The sequence below is a fragment of the Syngnathus floridae genome, chromosome 16 (assembly GCF_059516105.1).
Source record: "Syngnathus floridae isolate MCC-2025c chromosome 16, RoL_Sflo_1.0, whole genome shotgun sequence".
In the NCBI taxonomy this organism is placed as follows: Eukaryota; Metazoa; Chordata; class Actinopteri; order Syngnathiformes; family Syngnathidae; genus Syngnathus; species Syngnathus floridae.
This window is the reverse complement of record NC_142428.1, coordinates 10,363,986-10,390,001: the sequence shown is the minus strand read 5'-3', so window position 1 is coordinate 10,390,001 and position 26,016 is coordinate 10,363,986. Positions and strand designations below refer to the sequence as shown.

Here is a 26,016-nt window from a genome sequence, read left to right as displayed (position 1 = left end):
ATGAAAGAGTGCGGCGAATTCCAGCGTATGACATCATCACCAAGTGACATGAGAAAGTGAAAGCAGAATGGAGGACACGTCTTGCTTTTGCCCGTAATTCCTTGTTGAGGTGGAGTGTAAATAATGACCGACCGCTGCGACGGCGGCGGTGCAGATAAAAACCAGTCGTACTTGAAAAGAAAAGAAAAGCGCAAGCGTGTGTCAATACAATATATATGCTAATCACGCCTTTAGCGACCGTGCGCATTTCATTACAAGTAAAACACTCAAATGGGCACAAACAAAAACTCTGGCGCTGCGACCGTCAAGGTCGTTCAGTCGCCATCCCACGCCGCTTTGGAGAAGGACAATGTCAGGCCGTCGGCCGCAAGAGGCGTTCGGGTTGACTTCCCGGAACGCACACGGCGCCGACCGGCGCGCTCTGTGCTCGTTCGCCGTCCGACAGAAACTCCTGTCCGTCTTTTGTCCTCCCATAGCGCAACAGCTTCAACTTTTGATTGAGCTGAGCTCATGCTCATGATAATTGCTAATCACAGCACAACGGCAGCGTAGGTCAGCAGTGTGTGCGTGTATGGCGGAATCGTGTTCCACACATGCGAGCTAATACAGTCTATTTATCCCCAAAACATGACAAAACAAAGTGCAGACTCCATTGAATTGGCCTGCATTCACAACTCGACGCAAATGAGCAAACGCACACACATGCACAAAACACACACACAGGAAGCATGGCAATCGCCATGAATATTCATGGCATCCTTTGCAAAGAGAAACATTGATAAGCTGCAGCTTGGGAAATTAATGCTGACTTGATTTTTTTCCCCCAAAGTGTATTAAAGCAAAAAAATGAAAGGAATGAAATAATTGAACATTTGTTCATTGTATACACACGCGCACGCACCCACGCACGCATGCACGCACACACCCGCACACACACACACACACACACATATATATATCCATATAGAGCGAGAGCGAGAGCGAGAGCGAGAGCGAGAGCGAGAGCGAGAGCGAGAGCGAGAGAGAGAGAGAGAGAGAGAGAGAGAGAGAGAGAGAGAGAGCGAGAGAGAGAGAGAGAGAGAGAGAGAGAGCGAGAGCGAGAGCGAGAGCGAGAGCGAGAGCGAGAGCGAGAGAGAGCGAGAGCGAGAGAGAGAGAGAGTTGAGCCTCGGTTTTCGAACACAATCCATTACAGAGGCTGTTCGAAAAGTGAATGGTTCGAATTCCAAATCATATTTTCCCATTGCAAATAATGGGAAAAAAAGTAATCCATTCCGAGGAAAAAAATAATTAAAAAAACCCGCCTTTTTTAAGCATATTTTCATTTGTGCATTATTGTCCGATCGTGCAACTGCAGCGCACCGCCGAACGCGCAACCGTAGCGTGTTGCCGACCCCGCAACTGCACCGCGCTGGTCGCATTATTGTGACAGAGCCGTCGCTGAAATTTAGAAAATATTTTTAAAGTTCTACTGGAGTTTCCAAAATTTAAGTGGACCTCAGTGCGCAGGGAGCTTAATTTGGTCCGATCGTGCAACCGCAGCGCGCCGGCCGGGCGCTCAGTGTCGCATTGCTTTAGGAGCGTCTTTGTGTTTTAGGATGGCGAACGTCCCGGTTCTCGAACAAATCGGTATTCGAACAAAAAATTCTAGATTTTTTTTGCTTCGGATGTCGGACAAAATTCGGTTGTCGAACCTCGCGAGATGAGCCGAGAGGACCTGCAGGCCAACTGACACCGTTCCTTATTACATTCTCGTTACTCTGAGGATTGCATCAACTCTAATCATGCCTCCAAAGGAAACAAGTGGGAGCAGTAAAGCCATCCTAAAACACAAAGACGCTCCTAAAGCAACGCGACAGTGAACTCCCGGCACGCTGCGGTTGCTCGATCGGACCAAATTAAGCTCCCTGTGCACTTAGGTCCACTTAAATTTTGGAAAGTACATCAGGACTTTAAAAATATTTTCTACATTTCATCGACGGCTCTGTCAGAATAATGCGGCCAGCGCGGTGCAGTTGCGCGGTCGGCGACGCGCTACGGTTGCGCGTTCGGCGTGTGCTGCAGTTGCGCGATCGGACAAAGATGCGCAAATGAGAAAAATGCTTAAAAAATACGGGTTTTTTTGCTTGGAACGGATTAATTTTTTTCCATTATTTATAATAGGAAAACATGATTCGGAATTCGAACGATTCACTTCTCAAACAGCCTTCTGGAATGGATTGTGGTCGAAAACCGAGGCTCCACTCTGTGTGTTTGTATATATATATATATATATATATATATATATATATATATATATACATATACATATATGTGTGCGTGTGTGTATACACATCCATCCATTTTCTGTACCGCTTTGTAGTGGAGCCTATCCCAGCAGTCATCGGGCAGTAGGCAGGGGACAACCTGAATGGGTTGCCAGCCAATGGCAGGGCACACAGAGACGAACAACCATCCGCACTCGCACTCACACCTAGGGGCAATTTAGAGTGCTCAATTGGCCTACCAAGCATGTTTTTGGGACATGGGAGGAAACTGGAGTGCCCGGAGTGCCTGGAAAAAACCCATGCGGGCACAGGGAAAACATGCAAACTCCACAATGGGTGGGTCGGAGGTGGAACCGAACCGGCATCCTCCTAACTGTGAGGCGGACGTGCTAACCCAGGGGTCTCAAACTCCAGTCCTCGGGAGCCGCATTCCTACATGTTTTCCAAGTTTCCCTCGTTAAATGATCAGTTCATCCTCACGTTCTGCAGGAGCCTGATAATTGAATCAGGTGTGTTTAACGAGGGAAACTTGGAAAACATGTAGGAATGCGGCCCCCGAGGACTGGAGTTTGAGAGTACAGTGATGTATGTATATATATATATATATATATATATATATATATATATATATATATATATATATATATATATATATATATAGTTCGTCGCGCTGTTGTTGTGCAGTCAACAAGTGATTTACATTAGCGATAGCGCCTCCCACAAATCAAAACGTGTCGTCGCTGGCTCGGGGCTCCTTTCATTTCCTGTTGTGCAAGTGCGAAGGATTGCGAGCGCAGCGGCAGGAAGGGATGGGATAAAGGTGGCGGTGGCCAGGAGGAAGACGAAGACAATGAGGAAGATGAGGAGGAGGCGGCGTGGTGTGCTGCAAATTAGGCCATCGGCCGACACAAAAGGTCACCGTGGCTTGTTCGGCAGAGATCTCGCACACGACCGAGATACAAAAACAGTCACGTCGACAACGATGTCGCTCTGCATGGCCCGCAATCGAAAATGGATCCATCTTCCGAAAAAAAAAAAAAATCGTATTTGCATTTTCCTTTTCCCAAAATAAAAGAGTTTCAAAAAAGGTAAATTTTCTCAGGAAGGGCTACATATTTTGCCGGCAGGCCGTCTTTTCATGCCAACTTTTGTTTCTTTTGACTTTCTTTCAACTCGTACCACTTCTGATCTGGCCAAAATAACAACGCATATGGCAATTCATTCACGTTGGAGCAGAATTGTCCATCATTTTCCTAAAACACTGCATCAAGTCACTGGCAAAATGTTGCAGCCAATGTCAAATATTGACAAAGAATATCACATGGCCAACAGAAAAGGGCAGAAATGGCGTTGGAATGATGCCACCCAGGCATGCACGCATGCTACCAGCCAGCCGGCTTTTGGATCAAGCTGCATTTTGCGCGTCTTCAAAGACTTGGATTGCGTGGAGCTCATTTCGCATCTGTTGTCAACACCCACGAAGGCTTTGCTGGCTCTGCGAAGTTTGGCAGCAAATCATTAATTCACTCATCATCAGCAGAAGCGCTTCTCCTCGCTCACGAGGGCCCGCCCCAGCTGACTTCCAACAGCAAATCCAAAGTCCGGCGCCTGGTAGGGGAAAGTGAGGAAAAGATTCGGGGCAGCTCGAGAAGCACAGGAGAGAGGCAGGAGAAGCTAGAGAGCTAGCCTTATGCAGCTAGTGCAACGCAAAGGCGTATTTTCCCACTGTTTGCTGTTGCCCCCCGCTCGCCTGCTAACAGAGTCGTCAGTGTAATTGCCAGCAAAGAGGCAGAGCACAAAGCACGACACGCACTTGAAGGGGGGGGGTCGAGGGGGGGCGTACGAAGGAGGAGAAAATGATGGCGGCAAAGGGGGTTTGATGCTGGGTGGGAGAGTAGTAAATTGTTCCATTTTTGCGGGTAATCTAAATGCTAACTAGAGGCAACTTATCAGCACAATGGATTCCCGAGCATATGCTCAAATAACGGGGGATTTGTCGGCCATGATGGCGGCCAGATTAGGACAGCGGCGACCAAAGAGCGAGCAAGGTGGCTGCGGTGGGAAAGAGAAGATGCCAAGAATTGTGCAAACAAGAGCAAATGACGCCCTCCCAATCACACCGCTCAAGTCACAAGCAGACTTGAGCCAAAATGACCAAATCAAAGCAGAAGCCCCAAAAAGGAAACCAGATGAAGGAGGGAGAGAAGGAGGGATCAAGCAGAGGAGGAAACAAGTGCATCAAAAAAAGGGACAAAAAGGGCAACTGTGTGAAACAAGATCTTTCTCCATTTTTGGAACGACTTCTATGCTAAGCTAAAGCTAAACATTTAGACAGACGAGTGAACACAAAATGGCGTTGACATTCAACTAAAAGAAAAATTAATTTCGTAGTCTTGATGATTAAATAAGTGACGGCCACGCAGCAGAGCTCCGATATGCAAATCAACACTTTTCAACATCCCAGAGTGCGACACTGATCGCTGACAACACATGCGCGTAGGAACGCCGGCAAATGTATGCCGGCACATGTCCTATGTGTGCATGGACCACTCGCCGGGAATTTACAGGTTTAGGCAAACGGGGGAATGATCACCAGTTGAAGAATTTGAGTATTATTCAATTGAAGCCATTTTGCACAAACAAAAATGCATGTTGGAAAAAACAAACACCATAGCTAGCCTAATGATGCTAATTTTTTGCTGAGCGAACAATACTTTTTACTCACAAACAAAAACAACAGCTAGACATACGAGCAAAACTAAGCAAAAAACAGTTTATTTGCAATTCACAAACATGCTAACAACAACACCAAACATGCTAACAATGCTAATTATGCTAACAATGCTAATGATCTTAGTTCAGCATCTTAGATCTAAGTTAACAGCACATGTTGTTTTTCTAGAAATAATACACAGTCACCTCCCCTCCCCCCCCCCCCACACACACACACTGACACAACGCCAACGAGCACTCATTAAAGATAGCAAATCAGGCAGAAAGATATTTGAACATTGTAGAGTACGATATTGATGTGGTGCGCAGGGAAGCTGCTCAAATGATCTCGTCATTGAAAGGAAATCAAATCAAATCAGTCAAGGCCACCAAAACTTTATCTCGCGTACTTATTTCTTCTATTCGGATACAGTGGGGCCTTGAGATGTTTACGGATTTTCTTTGCTTTGACATTTGAAGCTAAAAACGGGTGCCGTGTGCTGGTGGTGGGCTCAGTTCAACTCGCAAGCAGCCATTTGCGAGGAAGTCAACCGCCTCGAAAAAAGTTGGGGGGGGCATTCACTGCTTTCAGGCGCCGGCAAAAACTAATAACTGAGATATCAGTGCACGCACGCACGCATGCACACACACACACACACACACACACACACACACACACACACACACACACACGCAGAGCCACCAACAGACGTACGTATTTCCTGTGACAGCATGGGAAATCCTCCGCTGAGCCGTGCCCTAACAATATGAGAGGGATGCTGGAAGAACGTGTGTGTGTGTGTGTGTACGTGTGTGTGTGTGCATGCGTGTGTATGTGTGTGTGTGCACGCGTGTGTCAAAGTGCAAGCATCACCCTGAAGTGTCAGCGGTCTCCAGAGACACGTTAGGTGGGCAAGAGGGGGAGAAAGCGCAATCATTCCGTCTCTCCAAGGAGTTTCCGTCCATCAGGCCACATGACATCACCTGGCAAGGCTCACTTTTCAGGTACAGCGTGTCACGGTAGCAGTTGCCAAGGTAACAAGTGGCCGATTGACAGGCTAGTGGAAATTGAGGCTCACGGACTCCACCCACAAACAATTGCTGTGTACGTTAGCAGTGACGGCCGGTTAGCGCGCTCGATTAGCGCGCTTGAAAAGCCAAATCTGAGAGCTACAAAGAGGAAGTAAAGTGGCTAATTTGGCATGCTAACTTTTGCATGCTAACTTTGGCATGCTAAGATTGGCATGCTATTTCCCACCGCGGCCCTAAAAGCCAGAGACGTGAACTTTTACACCTCCAAACAGGAAACGCAAGGACGAACATGAGCGCCAAAACGCGCAGCTCACGTTAGGTCCCAACGCTGGCCATCTTGATAGTCCGTATGAAGGATGAACGTTATTAAAATGCAAATAAACAGTCGGTGAACTTACACCGTGTTCTTATCTGGGCTGGGAAAATAGATATAAATAAATAAATATTTTCCCCCTCCCCACCGCTGCACACACGCGCACACATACATACGTGCAACCATACAAGCACACACACAAGTCATCGAAGAAATGTGCCAGAGTGCAACAAGTGCTTGAAAACGGAAATGGCAAACACACATACTTGTATCTCTTACTACCGTAAGAGTACACGCACAGCAACACAGGTCTTGCCAACATATGTGGAGGGATGCTGATAGACTGAAGGACAAACACAGTCAACGAAAACACACACAGATGAGAGCATATTTGCACGTGTGCATGAGTGCGTGCGCATGCGTCACCGTAAACTCGGGCCACTATCGGCGCTAAAACGATTACAGCGCACCATTTGTCATGTGAATGGTGGCAACATATAGCTCGACATTTCATTTAGCGCAATGGGGGGCGTTGTGTGCGCATTGTGTCTGCCATTGACCCACATACATAAGAAGCCCTAAAGGAAGGAAGGAAAAAGAATGACATGGAGAAAGAAAGGGACAGATGTAATTGAAAGGGAACGAGAAAAGGCAAAGTGCGTGGGTGTGTGCGTGCGTGGGTGCGCATCATCCATCCTTACAGCAGCCAAGCAAAAGCAAACAAATTTGATTCTGCACGAGCAACGCTTGAACAGATTTGGGGCTGCATGAACGAGAATGAGACATTTTGTTGGTTTTGCTCAAATTTGCGCAAGGCCATAATTTCATGTGTTCTGGAAGGCTAAGCTAACACCTCGCTAACAAGGCCGCTGCTTTATTCTTACCAAACCTGACGCTAGCACTAGGGCCAAAGCACTTCACTCAACTCGTTTTGCATTTAACCTTTGCAAAGTTGAGATGGGAGCGCGTGTGTCGACACGTGTTGTTTTGTGCTAAATGTCACCAGTGTCACCTTAGTCATTTGGAGTTCAGATGTCAGCTCTGCATGCACAACTTGAATACATTCAAACTTTTGGGGGAGAGGGTGGGGATTTTCAAGGTGGCGTGACAGCAGATGGGACAAGTTGGGACAAATGACATCCGGCCAAACGACGCCAAGCCTGGATTGGGACGCTTCTAATCAAAATGGCCGACTTCCTGTTTAATTTTGGCTTTTTGGAGACTTTTTTTGGACTGCATCAGGTTTTGTGCGCACTTGTGTCAGGCTTCATATGTTCTATGTTTACTAAGGGCGCAAGGGCGGCGGCACAATAGGCGGCAGCACAATAGGCGGCAGCACAATGGGCGGCGGCACAAGGGCAGCGGTGCGAGGGCTGCGCGAGGGGGGCAACGAGAGCGGCGGCGGCAGAGGGTTGCAGCGGATGGTCGCAGTGGCGCTTCAATCGCGTGGCAATCGTAAACTTGCATTGTGAGTAGCGACGCGTTCACTTGGAAGGAAAGAAACAGGAAGGAGGAAAGCCACAACAAGCCAAGGAGCCGAGGAAGATGCCCAAGGTTTGTGCATGTGATGATCATTTGCTGTTGCTATGGTTACGGCAGTATAGGCTTACCGGCGAGTAAGTGACGGCCACCTTCGGGCATGGCGGCCATTGGTCAATGAATCGACACCCGATCAAATTCATTGACCATTGGTGGGGGGGGTGTTGCTTTGTATCCCCAATCTGACATTGGCAAACCCATCAATAAAGCAAGTTTCTGCCCTCGCCGTTTCGAGTTGTGTCAGCGGCAATGTTTCGGGCCTTCGTCTTACTTCTGACACAAAAGAAAATTTGAAAGCATTTTTGGGAAACAACAAATGTTACGTTTTGCACCCAACAATGCTTGATGCACGACTTGCGCCACATTTTGAAACATCTTGGGGTTTCTAGAAATGATGAGGCCCAAACACCCAAAGTCAAATGTTGCCAACTTTTGCCCATCGTGATCTAAAAGGCCGGCGTGCCATGAAAAAAGCACAAGAGTGTCCAACTAAGCACTTAGTAAGGTCGTAGTCGAGCGCCACCCAAAGTTCGCCAGCGAAGGCCGCGCTATCCGGATGCTAACATTCTTTCTGAGTTAGATTTCATGGTGGCACCATAAACATCCTGACTTTCACATCGCAAATCTGAGAAAAGACAGAAAGCGCATGAGAAAGCGTCCTTGTTTGGAATTATTTTGCTCCTCCCTCGTCTTGTTTTGTTGCTGACGACTCAACAGTGCACAATTGGCTTGGACATTGGGCGAGAGGTGTAGGCAGCCATGCAGCCGCTGCAATGCTGCGCCAGCCACACACGTCGTGTCGGCACACAGCGGCGGGCAGCGTGCCACGCTAGCTGTCGACCCGCCTCAGCAATCGTCTTAGCTGAATTCATCTTCAGCCACACACGTGCAAACATTCGCACACGCAATCAGCAATCATGTGGTAGCACTGGCGCACACTCGCACGCAATTGCGTCATCGTTATTTCATGGAGGTGCAACGATTGCTCGCTTCGCTTCATCGACGACGACCGGATGAGTAATCGACGACTATTTGAAAGATTGGAGAATTTCTTTGTTGCTCTTTGCAATTTCAGCTTCCTGAGCCTGAACATTCACAGATTTCTCCATTCTTGCAAAAAGTGGACAGATTATTTGGGTTTTGTTTTTCAAAAGTAGACTTTTTTGCTGACATCAACTTATGTTTCGCACTCTCAATTGGAAATAATGTCCTGTTGATGATTAGAAACCTGGAAATGAACATTTCTATCCCATTCATCACTTGAAAACAGAACAGATAGTTAAATCGATAAAAATAATCGTTAGTCGCTGCTCTGCGCTGAAGCTACGACTAGGACCACAAATCCGACTTTTTTCATTGGCAATATTTATATTTATGTACATGTTTTTTTGATGTTACACATATCTTCTTATGCTTGACCCCTATTTTTTTTTTTTTTACACCTGAAAGGAAGTGCAATCTGATTGTGGCAATAAAAGTGCAATCGCTGGATCAGGCTGAAGAAAGCATCACAATAACTGCCCCAACAGTAAGACGTCATCATCATCAAACGAGCATGTGAGCAACAAGTAACAACTTGAGTTAGAGGGGAGGGGTTAGGAAAGACTCAATTCGTCTTATTCATGAATTAACCTAAAAGGCCACGAAAGTCAACACATGTGTCACATTCAACCAGAACAACAACAACAGTTTCTGAAGACGAATGAGTGACTTTCGAGCGCGGTCACATAATCTCCTCTCAGGTGCCTTCGCGTGCATGCGCTGCTATAAAACTTCATGCGGATGCAAGTATTGCCGAGCAGGCTCGTGTACGCGGGCCTGTTGCTCAGCTAGCACGCGCACGCGTACGCTGCCGACACACGCGTGCGCGCGCGCGCCGACGGCCACGGGGGCACGCGCCCAAATAGTCACACGCATGCTCACGCATCGCTTGCTTTACCGTTGTGTGCGCGCGTGCTCGTGCTGGGTGCTGGTCTTGGTGGGCGCCATGTTCCCGGTGGTTGTAGTCGCGGGGTGGGGGCTTGGGGTTCGCGAGGTGGGGGGGGGGGGGGGGGGGAGGTAGTGGGGGGGGGCGCCTGCTCAAGCTTCTCCTCTCAGACGTCGGCAGCAGCGCCAATGCGTCACGGCGGCGGCCGTGCGAGACAAAGCCATGTCCCCGTGCACGCGCGTGCTCGTAAAGGGGCGTTCGGCGGGCTCCATGCCGAGCGCGGCGAGGGGGTCCCCCGCCAAGCGCTTCCGACGTCCGCGCGCCTCGTCAATCCCAGTCGCGGCGGAGCTCCGAGCCTGCCACGATTTCTCCCAAGCGCAGAATCGGGACGACAAGACAAATCAAGAAAAAACACGACTCCCCCACCCTCCCCCCCAAAAAAGAAAAACAAGTGGACGACACGCCGATGGGCAGTCGGGGAGCGGCGTGTCCCCCTCCCCTCCAACTCGTTGGCGGCGTTTTCTCTCCCGCCCGCCTGCGTGCCGCAGACACGCCGCTCGCCTCGTGCGTGTGCGCGCCTAAATGCATACGATAGCATGCGTGGAAGCACGCTCGCGCGTGCATTTTGGTTAATTCCCCGCGTGGCGTCTTACAGGTTGCATCCAATGTCACAACAATGTGGGGGCGCATTGGAGGTGGGGAGTCTTTAGGATAACTCGCTTGTAAATTTCACATGCACTCGCACAAAGTTTCTGCTCGCTATTTATTGAACCTGTTGGTGAGCTGAAATGCAAAAGAAGGGAAAAGTGGAAACATGGGGCGGGCTAATAGTTTGGAGCAAAAGCATTAGCACTGCTGAAAAGAGCGCCCTTGCATATTTTGAAATAATCTAAAAGCGACGATGTTCCGTGGCGGGAGGTCGACGTGTGCAGACACGGAATCGTCGTCAGTTAGGAAAATTGCACAGTGCGGGCCACTTCTCAAATGAACACAGAGCAATGGAAAGGAAACACTTCATCTCATTCTGTTAGTGTAGCGTAGCGTAGCTTAGTGTGATGAGGAGCCTTTCACTGGCTCGCTCCATGACGACCTCTCAAGGTCAAAGGAGCCTTAGGTGGCGAGGCGCCAAGCAGGCCGCGGGAGGAACACAAAAAAATGAAGCTGACTAAAGTTGACCAAAATGACAACCAAAAAAAAAAGCTTCCCGAATGCCCAATCACTACGAAACACTAAATTCTACACGGCCAGAGAAGGTATTGTATCACACAGACCGCAAGGTTGACTGGAGGGCTGGAACGATTAATCGGGTGCTCCCTCATCACTGTAGAGGAGGAATTATTTAGGAATAAACGACGACAGAGGTAATGGTGGGAAAAAAAATATGTGAACTACTTCCTAATCACGCTAAAATGATTTTTATATTGTGGACATAGTTGACTGAAATGATCAGTTGAGTGCTCCGTTTACTGTAAGAGAATTTGTATATGGCATATTATATTATTTGAACGTGAGGGCACAATTAATCGAGTTACTTTACTGAAACAGGATTGTTAGGTAGCAAAGGATATAGTCGACTGAAACGATTAATCGTGTGCCCTAATCCCTGTAAGGAAAGTTTGTGGACTGTAGCCGAATCATTCATCAAATGAAACATTTTTTTAATTGGATTGGGCCAACGTTAATGACGTCTTTGCGGTTCAACTAAACAAACAACAACTGAATAAACTTGGGCAGCAACGTTTTAATAAGCCATTAGGTAACTATCTTTTTCAATTCATTGATGAATCTGAAAATTGGCATAAATGTCCGTAATTATTTTCCAAACTCAAAGCTGATGATTGCAAACATCTCACAGACAGAAAATTGATAGTGGACGATGACACGGTCAACAGCCGCACCTCCGCTAGCCAGGATTTGCACTCATTTGCTTCAAAACTGCCCAAACAAATCATGGGGATAACGTGGCTGGGGCGCTATCTTGTGGCGTCTCATTGCCAAGCAACTATGTTAAAGTGACGGGGAGGTGCTTCATTTACTGCCTGCCGCCTGACATTTTCTCATATTCACACCAAGTTTTTAGAGACAGAGAGAGAGAGAGAGACAGACAGACAGACCGACAGACAGACAGACAGACTGACTGACTGACTGACTGATAGAGATAGACAAACAGACAGACAGAGAGAGCAGCCGAGATTTCCAAAGCAGCCTTTGTATGTCCACATCACGGGCCAGGTTGGTAAGCCCACAGGGGGCGCTCGACTAGGTTGCCACCGTGCCTATGTTCCTGCCGCTTTGGCATCAAGGAGCAAATCTGCCCCGATCGGCCGCATTTAAATAACGTTAGCGCCCACCGGCGGTCTTGTTGGGGGTGTCCGCCACTGATCAATGTCTCCCCACCCCAGAGCTGTTGCACTTCAGAGAGCCACTTGTCTCGGAAATACCTGAACGAGAGTGTGAGAGCATGCGTGGGAATTTGTCATCCCTCCCCCCCACAGTGTGCGATGATTAGAAAAAACAACAACCCACTGCGCGGGACCAGTAAGCAATCATTCACTGTGCAAGCGCAGGCAGGAGAGGAAAGAAATGTTGGAGAAGGAAGCTTGGAAGGAGCTGACGGGACGTGCTGCTGCTGTGCGGTGCACCTGCAGCGGAGTGACGAGCAAAACCAGTCAAGTGCAACAAAAAGCTAAAAGAGGTGCGGCCGCTTTCAGAAACTACCAAAAAATGCTGGCAGCGACCCGGAGAGGGCCCAAAATGAACTTTTTCCCCGCAAAGCCGTACGACGACCTGTCTTGTCCACTGCAACGGGAAGGGCGCTCCCATTCCAAAGACATCATCGAACCTTGCTGACACTCGCACCCCCTTCAATCAACAACCATGCACTTGCCTCGAACCGTTTGCAAAGCGGCGAGTGGAGCCCAAAAAGTGCTTGTACAGGTGCACCGCAACTTGAGTTATGCGAGCGCTCGGCAGTTCGGCAAGCAGCGTCGCGGCCTTAATTTCTGAAAGAGCCACAGGTCACCTGCAGCCAGTTTCCCGCCTACCTTTGCTGGTAGCCCGGCAGTCCCTGCACGCTCTGCGGGCTTCCGTTGGTCGCCCCCGGCACCGGCATGCGCCCCACCGGGGCTCCGTCACCACCCCCGGCGGCACCAGCCGACGCCATCACCTGCACACTGAAGTCTGGGAAGATCCGGATCATGGTGCCGCCTTGGAACAAGGGGCGAGCAAGCACACAACCACCTCCGCTTCTCTCGATCTTCTTCTTCTTCAAAGTTCTGAGGGAGCTGTGGAAGTCTGGATCATGGTCACGGTCCCAGAACAAGCGATGAAGAAGATAAAACTGCCTTAGAGAATGAAGGAGTGACAAATGATGACCAAGGGACTCCAAATGTTCCTTTTCTTCTTATTCGGAGTTGTTGTTGCTGTAGTTGTGGTCGTCTCGTGGTCCAGCCCGCGTCTGTATTTACATGCCGACGGAAACAGCTGGTGTGCGGCCATCCTCCCTGCCGAGTGGACGCCGGTCCGTCCGCAAGCTGCCAGCGGCGCCAATACGCGGGAGCTCTGCAGCGCGACGATACATCGATGTTGTGCACGCCCGCGCGCGCTCATGTGCGCGTATGTGTGACGGAATGTCGTCGTGCGCGCGCGCTCAGAGAGAGCCAGTGATTACGCTGCTGGTTCACGTGCGGCCAAGATTGACTTGAACCTTTAGTCTAATTTTGAAAAGTTCACCACGGGAAGGATTTGCCCCGGAACGAGACGAATTAAAATGCTTTTTTGGAGCCGCTTCATGCCACTTGCCACTTTATGTCATGCGAAAGTCATGTGGCGAGCATGTCACAGGTGACTGATGGAAGTCGTGGAACATACAAGGACGGAACCAAGCCACGTAGAGGAGTGAGTGTACTTTAAACCGTTTCTCTGAACTATAGTGCAGTCGACAGAAGGGGGGCGGCACAAAACGAGGGGCGTAACTTGAAATAAGCGCCACCTTTGCGGCTTTTGAAGTTTGCCCTCAGATGCAGACGACTCAACTCGACTTGGTGGAGGCGCGTTATGCTTTGCTGGCAAAAATGCCCTCGTACGATTCCTGGTGCTTCTGCGCAAAGTCAACTCCATGTGACAAACACTAAACGGCGGATTCCAAAACGGCATGAAACAAATTGAAGCGGCAGCCAAGAGTCGAGCGCATTTGTCAGGCTGGAAAATGCATGCAAGAAGCGGATTTGACAGCTTGCGTTCAAAAAGGAAAACCTTTTAAATGCGCCGCTTACTTTGTTGCTAGCACTCACACACGTTGATGAACACACCGCACAATCATGACCCCCACGACCCGCCCCCAAATTAAATTTATGCCAATGACGTCGCTGCAATCGCCGGCAAGCGAACAATGAAGATGTCCAAAGGCGTTACCGTGACGACGAGGACGAGCGGGAAGTGCGTCACATTGAATCAAGCGCCGCCTTAATATTTGATGAACATTTGGCCGCTCGGACGCTTGATGGATGAGGTCGGCGGGCTGGGGGTCAAAGTTGTGAGCGGAGCCCGGCCCGGCTCGCTTTCCCGCCGCCGTAATGAAAGCCCGGACGTGAGAGAGACGCCTGCGCGACCGCAAGTGATGAATGAACTGCTCGCGACAATTACGCACCGAGCCGGGTGACGCGTGCACACGCACGCAAGCTCGCTCGCATATCTTTGGTGCTCATGCAAATGATTGATAATGGACTCAACTCATGTCGTTGTCTCTGTCATAGTCCCACAGGCACACAGACTCACGATTCCTCAACTATTGACACACGCTTCAAAATGCTGCGTTCTAAGCAACCCAATAGGGGGTCAAAATTAGAACCAACTTCCAGGGTTGTTTTGCATCAAACAACCCAGTTTTTGGTAACGAAGAACCCAACAAATTGGGTTTTTTGGGACCCAACTCCCTGGGCCGCTCCGATTTTTAAACCAGCACTGTACACACACACACGCACGCACACACAGAGACCCACTTTGACACATTTGCCATGACACACACACTCACGCGTTCAATTTGCAAGTGATTGATAATAGACATCAATTTATGTCTGTCTCTGTCTCTCGCTCTTTGTAGCACGTGGGCGCATACATGTACGTGTGTTAACAGGCTCTCTCAGTCGCGCATAGGTGGCATAGTGATTGATGGCGCTGTGGAGTGTTGCTCGGACGGCGCCGTCATCTTCATTTTGTGTTTTTTTTTGGCCTTTCGGACGCTGTGCAGCACCTCGCTGTCTTTGCATCAAATTGTTCTTTAAATGTCTTCAGATGGCTGTTGCGAACATTCAATCATTCCGCTCGCACCAATTAATTACAGTCATGACGATGCGTCGGAGGGCCAGACAACGGCCGTCTCTCGTGCAAACGTAGTTGACTGATGTTTTTTTTCCAGACGCAACGACAGTGTGAATGAAACACTGGCCTCCGAGTGGTCCAAAAGCGCGTGCAGAGAACATGAACTCTGACCTCCTGTCCAGCTGAGTTGGCAGCTTGTCGGTGCGCCGCAGGCCAGGACGAAGTCCACTTGTCCGTGGCGTCAGCTGGCAAGGCAAATGCTTGAGCACGAGTTGAAAAATAAAACAAAGGCAGATGTGTGATTCCGTTTGCCAGGGAGCATCATTTGTAAACATTTGCGCTAACGGTAAAACTAAGGCTAACGATTAATATTAACATATGTATGTGAGACAAGATCCGTCTGTCCTTCCTTCCTTCAATCTACTTAATCTTCTCTCTCTGTCTCTGTCCATCCATCTACCAGTCGTCTGTCTGTCTGCCCCTCTGTCCGTCCACCATTGTGTCTGTCAGTCGGTCCGTCCGTCTTGGTCAATGTTGGCAGGCGACTCGCACGAGGATCCTTTAGCAGACAGCTAACATTAGCGCACACAAGTGAGCCACTCATATAGCCCAGTACTAGCAAGCATTTAACTATGGGCAAATATTAGCCACCTTAGCTCACATGACCGAAGCGCAGGAAAGAGCTCGCATTTCAAGCAGCTAATATTTGCAGAAATGAACAAACAGCCAAAAATGAGCACATAAGAGAGAACCTCAGCAAACAGCCGACTTTACTACACCAAATGTTAGCAAATAGCGTCTATTAGTAATCAGTAGCAGATACGAAGACATTTTGGCCAATGCTAATGAGGATCTCACATCAGCAAACAATAACTAATATTTATGAGATGACGCAAGCCTAGTTAAGTGCATCAGCAACACGTAGCGAACATAGGTAGATGATAACGGTGTATGGAAAGGCTTGCTTATGTGTGAGGGCAATGTGCTCATTGGACTTCCAGAATGCTGAAGGATAAGCTGAAGCAAGTCACATACATGTTTGAGACAGGAAATGGAGGTTGGAAAATGATCCCACCCCTACGGGAAAAACCCTCACTTCCTATTTGAAACCACCTGTGACCATTTGTGTATCAATGAAGCTAATTGTGTCATGCTTTTTTTTTAGGCCATCACTGTCACGTGCCTGCGTCACCGGACTTCCAGCCACGCCCCCAATCAAGCTAATCACCAGCACCTGCCACAGCTCGTTGGGCCCGCTCTATTTAAACCCAGTGAATCAAGCCAGTGGTTGTCAGTTCGTCTCCTTACCCTGCCCGTGATGCCACTGCTCACTGTGCCCTGCCTGAACGATTCCCGTTGCCGACTTTGCCAGTGTTCTGACCCGACCCGACTCGCCTTGCTCGCTGCCTGTCCTGACTACTTGCCTGTCCTTGACCACGTTCTGATCGCCGCCTGCCTTGACCACCTGCCTGCCTCCGACTACGCGCTGCACTCTTCTGCTCAGCCACACCAGCTAGACCGGCAGTCCAGCGTTCCACTTCCCCTTTCCTCTGTTCAATAAAGGTTTGTGCTGTATTTGGTCGCCCAGTCTCTGTTCCTGACAGAACGAACTGACCATTATGCGACCAGCACACAGACCCTCTGCCCTGGACCACCTGTCTCACGCAGAGTGGGATATTAGCAAGATCGCTGCGGAGATGGCGACCTTAATGAAGGTCGTCCGGCAGCAGCAACAGCAGCTTCTGCAGCACCATGAGCTCCACCAAGAGCTTGTAGAAGCTCTCAAGGTCCTTAAAGAATTGGCTCCTCTGGCTGCTGCACAAGCTCTGTCCACGGTCATCCCACTCAGCCCCCCCGATCAGGCCGCCGCTACGTCCACGGCCCGTCCTGCCCTGGAGCCTAGGCAGCCCGAGAACATCCCGGAGCTCAAACTCAGCAACCTTGAGAGTTTTGACGGCGACCCCAAGTAAGTCTGGGCCTTTTTGACAAACTGCCGCGTCTTGTTCGATCTCCAGCCCCTCACGTTCGCCACGGAACCAGCAGCCAAGGTGGGTTTTGTACTCAACTTACGGGCGAGGCATGGCTGTGGGGAATGGCGGTATATGAGCGGCAGGGACCCAACTGCTCGTCGTTCGACGCCTTCGCAGCTGAAATCCTGCGCGTTTTCGACTTGGGCTCAGCCACGGAAGACGCCTCTGAGGAACTCGTCACGCTGCACCAAGGCAACAGATGGTGGCGCGTCCGAGTGACTGGAACACCCTGGCTCTCGTCGGCACCTTCCTCCACGGACTCGCGGATTACATCAAGGATGAGATGGTGTTCTACGAGCGTCCTCGGACCCTTGAAGATGCCATGGACCTGGCCGCACGGGTGGATCAACAGATCCGGTCAAGACGGTGCGAGAAGGTGAAAGGACTACGCCCCTCTACTGCTGTGACACCAGCCCGACATCTTGGGTGTCATGGGAAGCCCCTGTCTTCCCGTTTCACCTGTCGTCCGCCCAGGATCCCATCCAAGTCAGCCAGCGCACCATGAACACTCCTCCCACCCAGCCCAGGTGGTCAGAGCCTATGGAGATTGGACGAACCTCCCTCTCACCAGAGGAGCGTCATAGACGCCTCAGAGCTAGGCTATGCCTATACTGCGGGGGGTGAGGGCCACTGGGTGGCCTCTTGCCGGAAGAGAGACAAGCAGGGATCCGTTTGGGAACAGTTTGCTTGCCCCCTCCCACCTATCGCAAGCCCCTGCTCCAGACCCGCTCTCCACCTCCAGCCCGTGCCCTTGCCTCTTGGCCCTTCGCTTCTTCAACCCGTAGGCTGCAGCCGCGGGCCCGGTCTCGTCAGCCACAGCCTCCGGATCAGACTCCTTCTCGGCTGCCGTTGCTGCATCCGCAGCCTGATTCCACTCCGACAGGCAAGGCAATGCAATCTGATTGGCATCCCATTCGAAGTCATCCAGAAGTGAGACATTTGGTTCCTGTGCCGGTCCCCAGGTCAGCGTCTTCCGATGCCACAGCTGAGGAGGGGGAATGGTCGGTAGTGCCACCTGATGACGGCGCTTGGTGTTCGGCCGATGACTCAGACTTATCAGACTGTTATTAACTTGCATCTGAGGTTCACCCCCACCCGCCCGACCTCGCGCTCCAGCTCGGGGTTCTGTTTTTGGGACGTCAGGAGCCGTCCCTTGGGGGGGTTCTGTCACGTGCCTACGTGACCGGATTTCCAGCCACGCCCCCAATCAAGCGAATCACCAGCACCTGCTACGGCTTGTTGGGCCAGCTCTATTTAAACCCAGTGAATCAAGCCAGTGGTTGTCAGTTTCGTCTCCTTACCCTACCCGTGACGCCATTGCTCACTGTGCCCTGCCCGAATGATTCCCATTGCCAACTTTGCTCGTGTTCTGACCAGACTCACCTTGCTCGCTCCCTGTCCTGACTACTCACCTGTCCTTGACCACGTTCTGATCGCCACCTGCCTTGACCACCTGCCTGCCTCTGACTACGCGCTGCGCTCTTCTGCTCAGCCAGACCAGCCAGGCCGGCAGTCCAGCATTCCACTTCCCCTTTCCCCTGTTCAATAAACGTTCGTGCTGCATTTGGTCGCCCAGTCACTGTTTCTGACAGTCACCTGTGCAAAGGACCCCAAAACAGCAGCAAGGCAATCTATGTGCTGGGACACATTTGAATGCAAAGCAAACTTCATGTGGGGCCAAACACAAGAAGGCCATGCATGTGAAAATGCACATGACAGTGGCTGGCGTGACGGGCCTCTTGGCATGTCCGAGGATTTGTTCCCAAGAGGAAGTCCATTTTGCTCGCTCCTTCAATTGGGACACCGTTAAAATAAGCATCAAACACGTCTTTTATCATCACCCATCCATTTTACCCCCACAAGGGCCGCGAGTTTGCTGGAGCCTATCCCATCATTCCCATCATCATCACCATCCTGGTGGCAACCTTGTGACGAGAATGGAAAACGTCCAACCATGGCGCGAGGAGGCGGCGAAGTGGATGTGAATGAGGACAGGACAAGAATATTTGCAGTCAAACCAAAGTTGATGAATCGATTTTTGATCTCATTTTCAATTGCTACCAGTTTGGTCTGGTGTTGAGCGTTGCATGAGAAGGAACCCCCCAAAAAACACAAATGGCGAGTGATGACAATTGCGAGCGTTTATTGATGTGCATAGCCAAGCACGTCTCTCCCGGGATGTTGAGGAACCTTTGTTTTGTTTCTCCGGAAACTTTTACCAAGGCTCAGCATCCCGACATGCGGCACACAAACAAAAGGAGGCCGCCCATCGCGCCGGTCCCGAGCAGAACACAAACAAAAGAAGTGCACCCTTTGCAGAGGTCCCGAACAGATTGTACGTCAGGACATGCAGAACAAAACATACACGCAAGTAGCATTGCACCTTGACAAAATTCCAGTCTCCTGCCGACGGTGGCTGAAAAGGTAGCAAGGCACAAACAGACTCAAATGCATTTTGATCTTCATCCAAGCAAAACGCAAAATCATTAAAGCAAGCCCCGTGCAAAATGGCCACCGCTACCGCCGGCGTTGCATAGACAAAGCAAATCACCTTTTGACACTCAATTTTCAGCTTGTCCTACAAAATGCTCGCTCGCGTCGGTCGCGCGCGCATTTTTGTGTGTGCTCTTTGTTCTGGACGTGTGGTAAAAGTGTGTGTGTGTGTGTGTGTGTGTGTTACGTGTGTGCGCACTGTTAGTGCGCTTATTTCTGTGGGTGTGTTCGTGAGCGTCTTGCAGGCGGCCATTTTGTTTATTCAGCTGCGTTTCCGAGCTCATTGTCGAAGCGTCTTCTCTTTAAAATGGCTCTTTGTTCATCTTCAACTTTCGTCTTCCTCTCGTTCATCTCGGTCGCGCACCGGTTGTTCTCACGGATGGACCCGGATGCTCGGCGGCCCAGTCTGGATGGGAGAAGGAAAGAAGAATCTAAGTTTTTCCGGCTGTGAGGCAAATTGTGAACAACGAGCGACTCCAAAAAACACGAAACAAAAAATCTGCTGCCTGTGAGCTGTGGAAACTAGCGTGACCTGGTTGCTACTTTCTTGAGCTTGCAGGTGGCATTTTGCATTGTGTGATAGCATGAAGCTTGTGGAGTTCAACCTCCTCTTTGCTGCTGCTGCTCCTTGCGTGTGTGTGATTTCCGCTCTTGTGTGTGAAACCTTCTGAGCATCAGTGGACGATGAAACATGAGTGCACTTGTGTACACACACGCTTGGCGTGCACACGCTTAAGGGCCTTTTTCTGTCTGGGTTACAGAGCACATCCTGAGCCACATTCACCATTGCTTTAATTGAGCCTGTGTGTGCGTGAACAGGTGGGTAAGACCCGATGGGGGTCGGCAGCACATTTATGCATCACAGATATCGCGTGCACGTGTTTGTGTGGTTTGTCATAACTGCGTCGTCCTCCTGTGTGTGTGTGTGTGTGTGCGTGTGCGTGTGGCGACAACAACCTGCAGCTGTTGGGCTGTCAGAGCGGGACTCGAATGCCCTGCCCTGAGGGGGTGCGTGCGTGTGCGCCTGCGCATGTCATACAGGTCACTGAGGTTTGCTTGGCCCCAGAGGCACCCAGAGGCCAGCCGCACGCGCACGCACATTCACAACTCCAGTCTTTGTTCTTTGCTTTCTGCTATATACCCCGACTCCTGCTTCACATAGACAAGCGTTATCCAAGACGGACGGATCGGCGGCATCGTTTGCAACCTACTTGGATCGGCCGATCCAGGACTTGGCTCCGCCCCCGTGTGGTTTGATTGACAGCACTCGCCTGCCAGAGAAAGAAAAGCCATTGCGATCATTTATTGGTTTGACGTCTTTCAAACCATGCCACTGTTACTCGACCCGTTCTGCTGAATCTTTGCCAAATATGGCGCACTGATCAGCTTGATTGTTTTGCTTTTTGTGTGGCAAATCGGCAAATAAAAGGCAACAGCACACCAGTTTGGGGAGGGGCTCATTGCTATGCGAGCGGACAAAGAGGCAAAAGTGGCTAAAGTGCGGCGCTAGCAAGGCTACGCGCCGATTTGCATGAGGAAATAGAAAAACGAGAGAGAAAAAAGTGCTAATTCAAGGCTGATGAATCCTAATCAAATGGGACTGATGATAATTATGCTGATGTTGTTCCCTGGACCTGAAAGTGAGACGTCTGCAAATCCCACCTTGCATTAACACCTCGGAGGGACTGGGGGGGTGGCGGGGGGAGGGGGAGAGAGAGGAAGCATACACAATCTAAATTGAGCTTGGATAAAAGTCAGAGAACACAGTCGACTTTGCAGAAAATCTGCGTACGTTCATTGAAATGCTCGGGAGGGCAAAAATGAATCCCAATATGCTGTTAATGCTTTTCCATGAAACAGGGAAAGTGCTTCCCATCTTCTTGCATTCCAGCCTCGCCCCTCCCCACCTCCACCTTTCGACACGCAGTGACAAACAGCATGCTCGTATCAATCAAAGAAGGTGTGAAGGGTGCAGGAGGAGAGCTGGGTGTGTGGTTCACACGGTTGGCTGGGCTCAGATTAACGTGACAGAGCAGATTTGCGAGCATGGGATCTTTGTCCAACCGACCTGGTTCTTGTTGCCTGCGAGCGGTGTGCTCTTCTTCACGTCCAGCCGCCTCCTTGCCCCCGCCGGCCTGTCTTGGGGCCGCTCGCTGCCGCCGCGGGTGTAGGCCTCCCCCCGCCTCCCCGGCGCCTTATCATCCTCTTTGATCGGCCTGCGGTTAATTTTGGGATTAATTTGCGCGGAGGCGGTGGGGTTGGGCGGCTCTTTTGAGGGATTTGTCGTGGAGCCGCTGTCACTTATCTTGGTCATTACGGCGCCAATATTGGATTGAAGCCTTTTAGTATCTGCCAAACAATGGGCCGGCGAGGAGTCTATCGGGACGACACGCGCCCGGGGATTTAGATAAGGGGGCGCCTCAGTACGAGGTGCCTCCGGCACATGGCGGCCCGCGAGGAACCGGGCCCCCTCCGGCCTGGCTTCACCCGGGACGGCCTCCTGGGCGTCTCCGACATCTGCCTCCTCTGGAAAGCCTCCATGTGGATGCGATTTGCCGGGCGGCGAGCCCCGCTGGATCTTTGACAAGGAGCAGTGAGAAGGCTCCGGTTGGGCCAAGACCCCACTCTGGCTCTCATCGGGCGAGTGTTTGGGGATCTGCCGTTTGCAGCCAAGGGGCGGAGCGGATGTGACACTCTGGATCTCCTGGGGGCATGGGAGCCACGCCTCCCTCTCCGGGAAGGCCCTTGCTTTGTCGGTGGGCGGCAAGCTGTAGCAGAGCGGCGGGCCCAGGTAGACCTCCTCTGTGCAGGCCGGGACCAGCGTTTCCTCACCCGGGCTGGGTGGTGGAGAAGGGGCGGGGCTGGCGGCGCCAGTGGGGACGAGGTAAGGTGCAGGCACAGTGGCGACTCCGTCCTCAGCACAGCGAGTGAGTTCACCGCAGTCGCTGTCGTGGGACGAGAGCGACAGGTAGGCGTAGAAGTCGCCTTTGCACAAGTGCAAGGGCCGATGGGAATGTTGCGCCACCTGCAGCCGGCACACAAGGATGCAAAGGTCACGACGAGTGACACACAGCCATCTCAATTGTGGGCAAATCAATTAAACAAAAAACAAAAAAGGCGGCGAGCAAAATTGCTTCATTATTCATAGACTGATCATGTTCTATTTCAACATTTTTTGAGTCATGACGATTTTCTAGTTTTATTGTGTATTTTAGAACTCAGAATTTGTAATTATTGATATATTCGATCCTTGATTTATGATTTGATAGAGTTTGTATGTTGTTTGTGTGCGTTACCTTTTCTCTGATGTGCTGGAAGGAGGCGGGGCTTAGTTCGGCGTCGGACTTTCCTATGGTCTGCGTTAGCTCTCGTCCAGGAATCTCTTTGCTCTGACGGGCCTCTGAAGTCAAGTCCAAGATTTCCATGACAAAGTTGTGCACGGCCTCCTCGGAGGAGGGTGGGGAGGGTGAGGAGGGCAAGGAGAGCAGGGAGGGCCAGCAGCACGAGGGAGTGTGGGAGTTTTTGCTGGGGTGGCAGGAATGCTTGTCCTGGAGTTTGCTCCTGCTCTCTTCCGTCACCAGCGAGGAGAACTTGAACTTCTCCTGGATGGTGATGGCCTTCCTGTCGGGGGAGAAGGAGACGCTCTGGCAGGGTAACTCGCCCATAAGCTGTCCTTCGAAGGAGGAGGTGGCAGCGGGCGGCAGATACTTGCAGGTTGGTGAAGAAGGAAGCAGCTCAAGATCCTCTTCGGCTGCTGAGAAGGTAAAGGAGTCCCTGACGAGTTGGAGAGCTACTCCTCTCAAGGCGTGAGACTCTGCTCGCACATTGAGAGGCTCACCTCTCTTGGTGAAAACAGCGGACTCTTCTCGCAGGAGCTCGTCATCCGCATCTTTACCTTCCAAGCCGCCGTTCTCCACGTTGCCGTTCTCCACATCATCCGCAAACTGGCTCATGAAGCGCCTCCGGTTCGCCTCCTCTTGGTGGTCTCGCCTGGTAGAGTTCAGGGGGTGTCCTTGCTCAGGGTTGCTCCCACACTGGAGTTCATCCCATAGTCCAACTTCTGTCTTTGAGGCCGGAGGAGGTCGCCTGCATGCCTGGAGCTCCTTCTTCATGTCATCCAAGCCCAACACATAGGCCTCCTCGGCGGCCAACTCGTCATCCCGGTCTTCGTCCTCAAACGAGGCGAGCATCAGCCTCTCCTCCTCCTCCTCCTCTAGGACTTCCATCTCCTCCTCGGTGAGGGTGGAGGAGGACAGGAGATCGCCGTCATTCTCGTCGTCGGAGCAGGAGACATTGACCACCATGCTCAGACTAACAGTATCCACCTCCTCTCGGTGGCCGCTCCTCCCGTAGGAGTTCTGCTTGCTGGCCCCCTCCAGAAGGAGGCTCCTGCGCTTGGGGAGCACGATGAGCGAGGCAGAGTTGTCGTCAACGAGTGACGGTAGAACCTCACGGGAACCTCGCGAGTGTCGGTCCCCCGGCCAAGGGGAGGCGAGCGTCTTGCTGCCGAGCGTCTGGCTGCCGAGCGTCTGGCTGCCGAGCGTCAACTCCGAAACGCTGCGAGTCATCTTGGTGGCTGGCGGGCTCTGAATGTTCTCCAGACGCTTCAGGAGATCCAGAGTTCTCCTGCTCAGCTCTCCTGAAGACAACTGTCCTCGTCCTCTGATGCCAAGCCTCGGGTCTTCTGGACGATGGTGGTCCTCATCTCCGGTCCAGCGCAGGTCAAGGTCGATGTCGGCATCCAAGCTGGTGTGGCTGTCCGGGCCAGTGTCGGCCTCCAGGCCAAAGTCGGTGTGTAGGCCGGTGTCAGCGTCCAGGTCGGCGTCCAGGCGGGTGTGGCCGTCCAGGCTGCGGCCAAGGCCTAACAGGCCGCTCTCCAGGGAGGCGCTGCGATGGAGGTGCTCTTTGGAGGGGAACAGTTCACGGCCCGGCAACAGGAGGGACTCCAGAGAAGAGCCTGGAGACCAGAGGGGACTGGCGCTTGGCTGGTGGAGCCTGGCGACATGGTCCAAACAGGGAAACCCGGTTGCACTTGGCTCCAAGCCATCTAGCTCCTCACCATCTCCTTTCTTGAGCTCGGCTTCTTCTTGCGCAGCTTGTTGGGCTCTCTGCTCCTCTCGGTGCAGCATGGCTGCGGTGGGCGCGTTCACACTCTCTTTTTCAAGATGTCGGCGACACGGTACGGTCTCGATGTCTCCAGCGTCGCTAACAATGCCGCTTTCGCTGCCAGACAAACGGCGGTCGTTGGCCCCTTCTCTCTCAGGTCTCCTCTCGCCACCTTGCTCGTCCAGGAGGTCTGGCTCGCCCGTCGTCAGTCTGCCTAGGAGGGATTCCATGGACGAGAAGGTAGAGTCCTTGCTCGGGCTCCTGTGAAACGTGTGTTGCTTCCTCTCGGTCGCTTCCGGAAGCCTTTCCCACTCCACCGTGTGAAGGCCGTACACCTGGTAGACCACCGTTTGAGGAGGGACATTTGTCGTCACGCCGGCCTCCTTGTGCGTCAGTTCGGGAGATTCCGCCACAGCCAGATCGGTCTCGTCCCATTCCCACGAGTCGTCGGGAGCTGAGGCTGCCGGGGGAGGAGCCCGGTGGGGAGGAGATTGGTGGGGAGAAGCTCGGTGTGGAGAAACTCGGAGGGGATTCGATGGGCCTGTTTCCACAGAGGTCCTTGGGACCTGAAGACGAGACAAAAGAATACGGTTTCCAATTCAGATGAGACAAAGACGAAAGGATTTGCTGTCCAATTCAGACGAGACAAATTTGAAGTGACGCAACATTGCTGGACGAGGTCACCTCATTATAATTGTATCATTTGGAATGCAATCGAAAACGTGAGACTCACTCCAGACGTAAATATTTGTCTTCAAATTTGTTTTCATAAAATAACTACTGACTTAACTCCATATGAGAATTTGTTATTGTTTCAGTTTCAAATCTAGCCTTTTAATTTGCTTCATTAACTTCTATCAAATATAAATCGTACAAATAAAAGAATGTGTTATTTTACTATTAAAAATAATACAATTGATGCAACAGTTAAATATAAACAATTATATTTTTATGATTCAAATAAATACTTTGCAAATATGCTGCACAAGTGTCCAATTTATTCATTGAAGTAATTGCTTGATAATTACACAAATTAAAATAATATAATTAAAACAGGAAGACGATTGAGTGTTTGCTGCCCAGCACAAAGAAGACCAAAGCGCTCCTCTGAGTCAAGACAAAGATTCCAGTGTGGAACAAAGCCATGAATAATTCAGAGTGGACGTAAACACGCAACCAAAAATCTTCAGCGACGGCAAAATGTGCTTAGACGCCGGAATTGTTCACTTGCACGGACGTAATTATACAAATTGCTCCTCATCTTGTTAATATGAACGTGT

General features: G+C 51.0%; 2 protein-coding genes, 1 long non-coding RNA gene and 1 pseudogene across 10 annotated transcripts in view; 1 reads left to right on the top strand and 3 right to left on the bottom strand.

Moving 5' to 3' along the window:
* npas3 (neuronal PAS domain protein 3) overlaps positions 1 to 13,737 on the bottom strand; it is a 101,664-nt gene extending 87,927 nt beyond the window's left edge. The window contains exon 1 of one of the 3 annotated variants that reach the window (XM_088400062.1): positions 12,833 to 13,737. In XM_088400062.1, the coding sequence (XP_088256188.1) occupies positions 12,833 to 12,987 (155 nt within the window). In that variant the 5' untranslated portion in view covers positions 12,988 to 13,737. Of the gene's footprint in view, positions 1 to 9,800; positions 10,229 to 12,832 lie in introns of those variants that run through there. The other 2 variants (XM_088400060.1, XM_088400063.1) reach the window with 2 other exon arrangements.
* Positions 13,704 to 15,409, top strand: LOC148385672 (uncharacterized). The gene is made up of 2 exons (XR_015863340.1): positions 13,704 to 14,486; positions 15,205 to 15,409. It is a non-coding gene; the product is annotated as an uncharacterized LOC148385672 (long non-coding RNA).
* Positions 15,410 to 16,661: 1,252 nt separating this feature from the next.
* LOC148385671 (uncharacterized) lies at positions 16,662 to 18,455 on the bottom strand (annotated as a pseudogene).
* An 805-nt stretch (positions 18,456 to 19,260) lies between these two features.
* Positions 19,261 to 26,016, bottom strand: part of akap6 (A-kinase anchoring protein 6) — a 34,399-nt gene continuing 27,643 nt past the window's right edge. For all 6 annotated transcript variants that reach the window (XM_088400057.1, XM_088400056.1, XM_088400054.1 and 3 more), the window contains 4 exons: positions 22,927 to 25,302; positions 21,699 to 22,655; positions 20,842 to 20,901; positions 19,261 to 20,036 (listed from right to left, as the gene is read on the bottom strand). In XM_088400057.1, the coding sequence (XP_088256183.1) occupies positions 20,004 to 20,036; positions 20,842 to 20,901; positions 21,699 to 22,655; positions 22,927 to 25,302 (3,426 nt within the window). In that variant the 3' untranslated portion in view covers positions 19,261 to 20,003. The remainder of the gene's footprint in view (positions 20,037 to 20,841; positions 20,902 to 21,698; positions 22,656 to 22,926; positions 25,303 to 26,016) is intronic.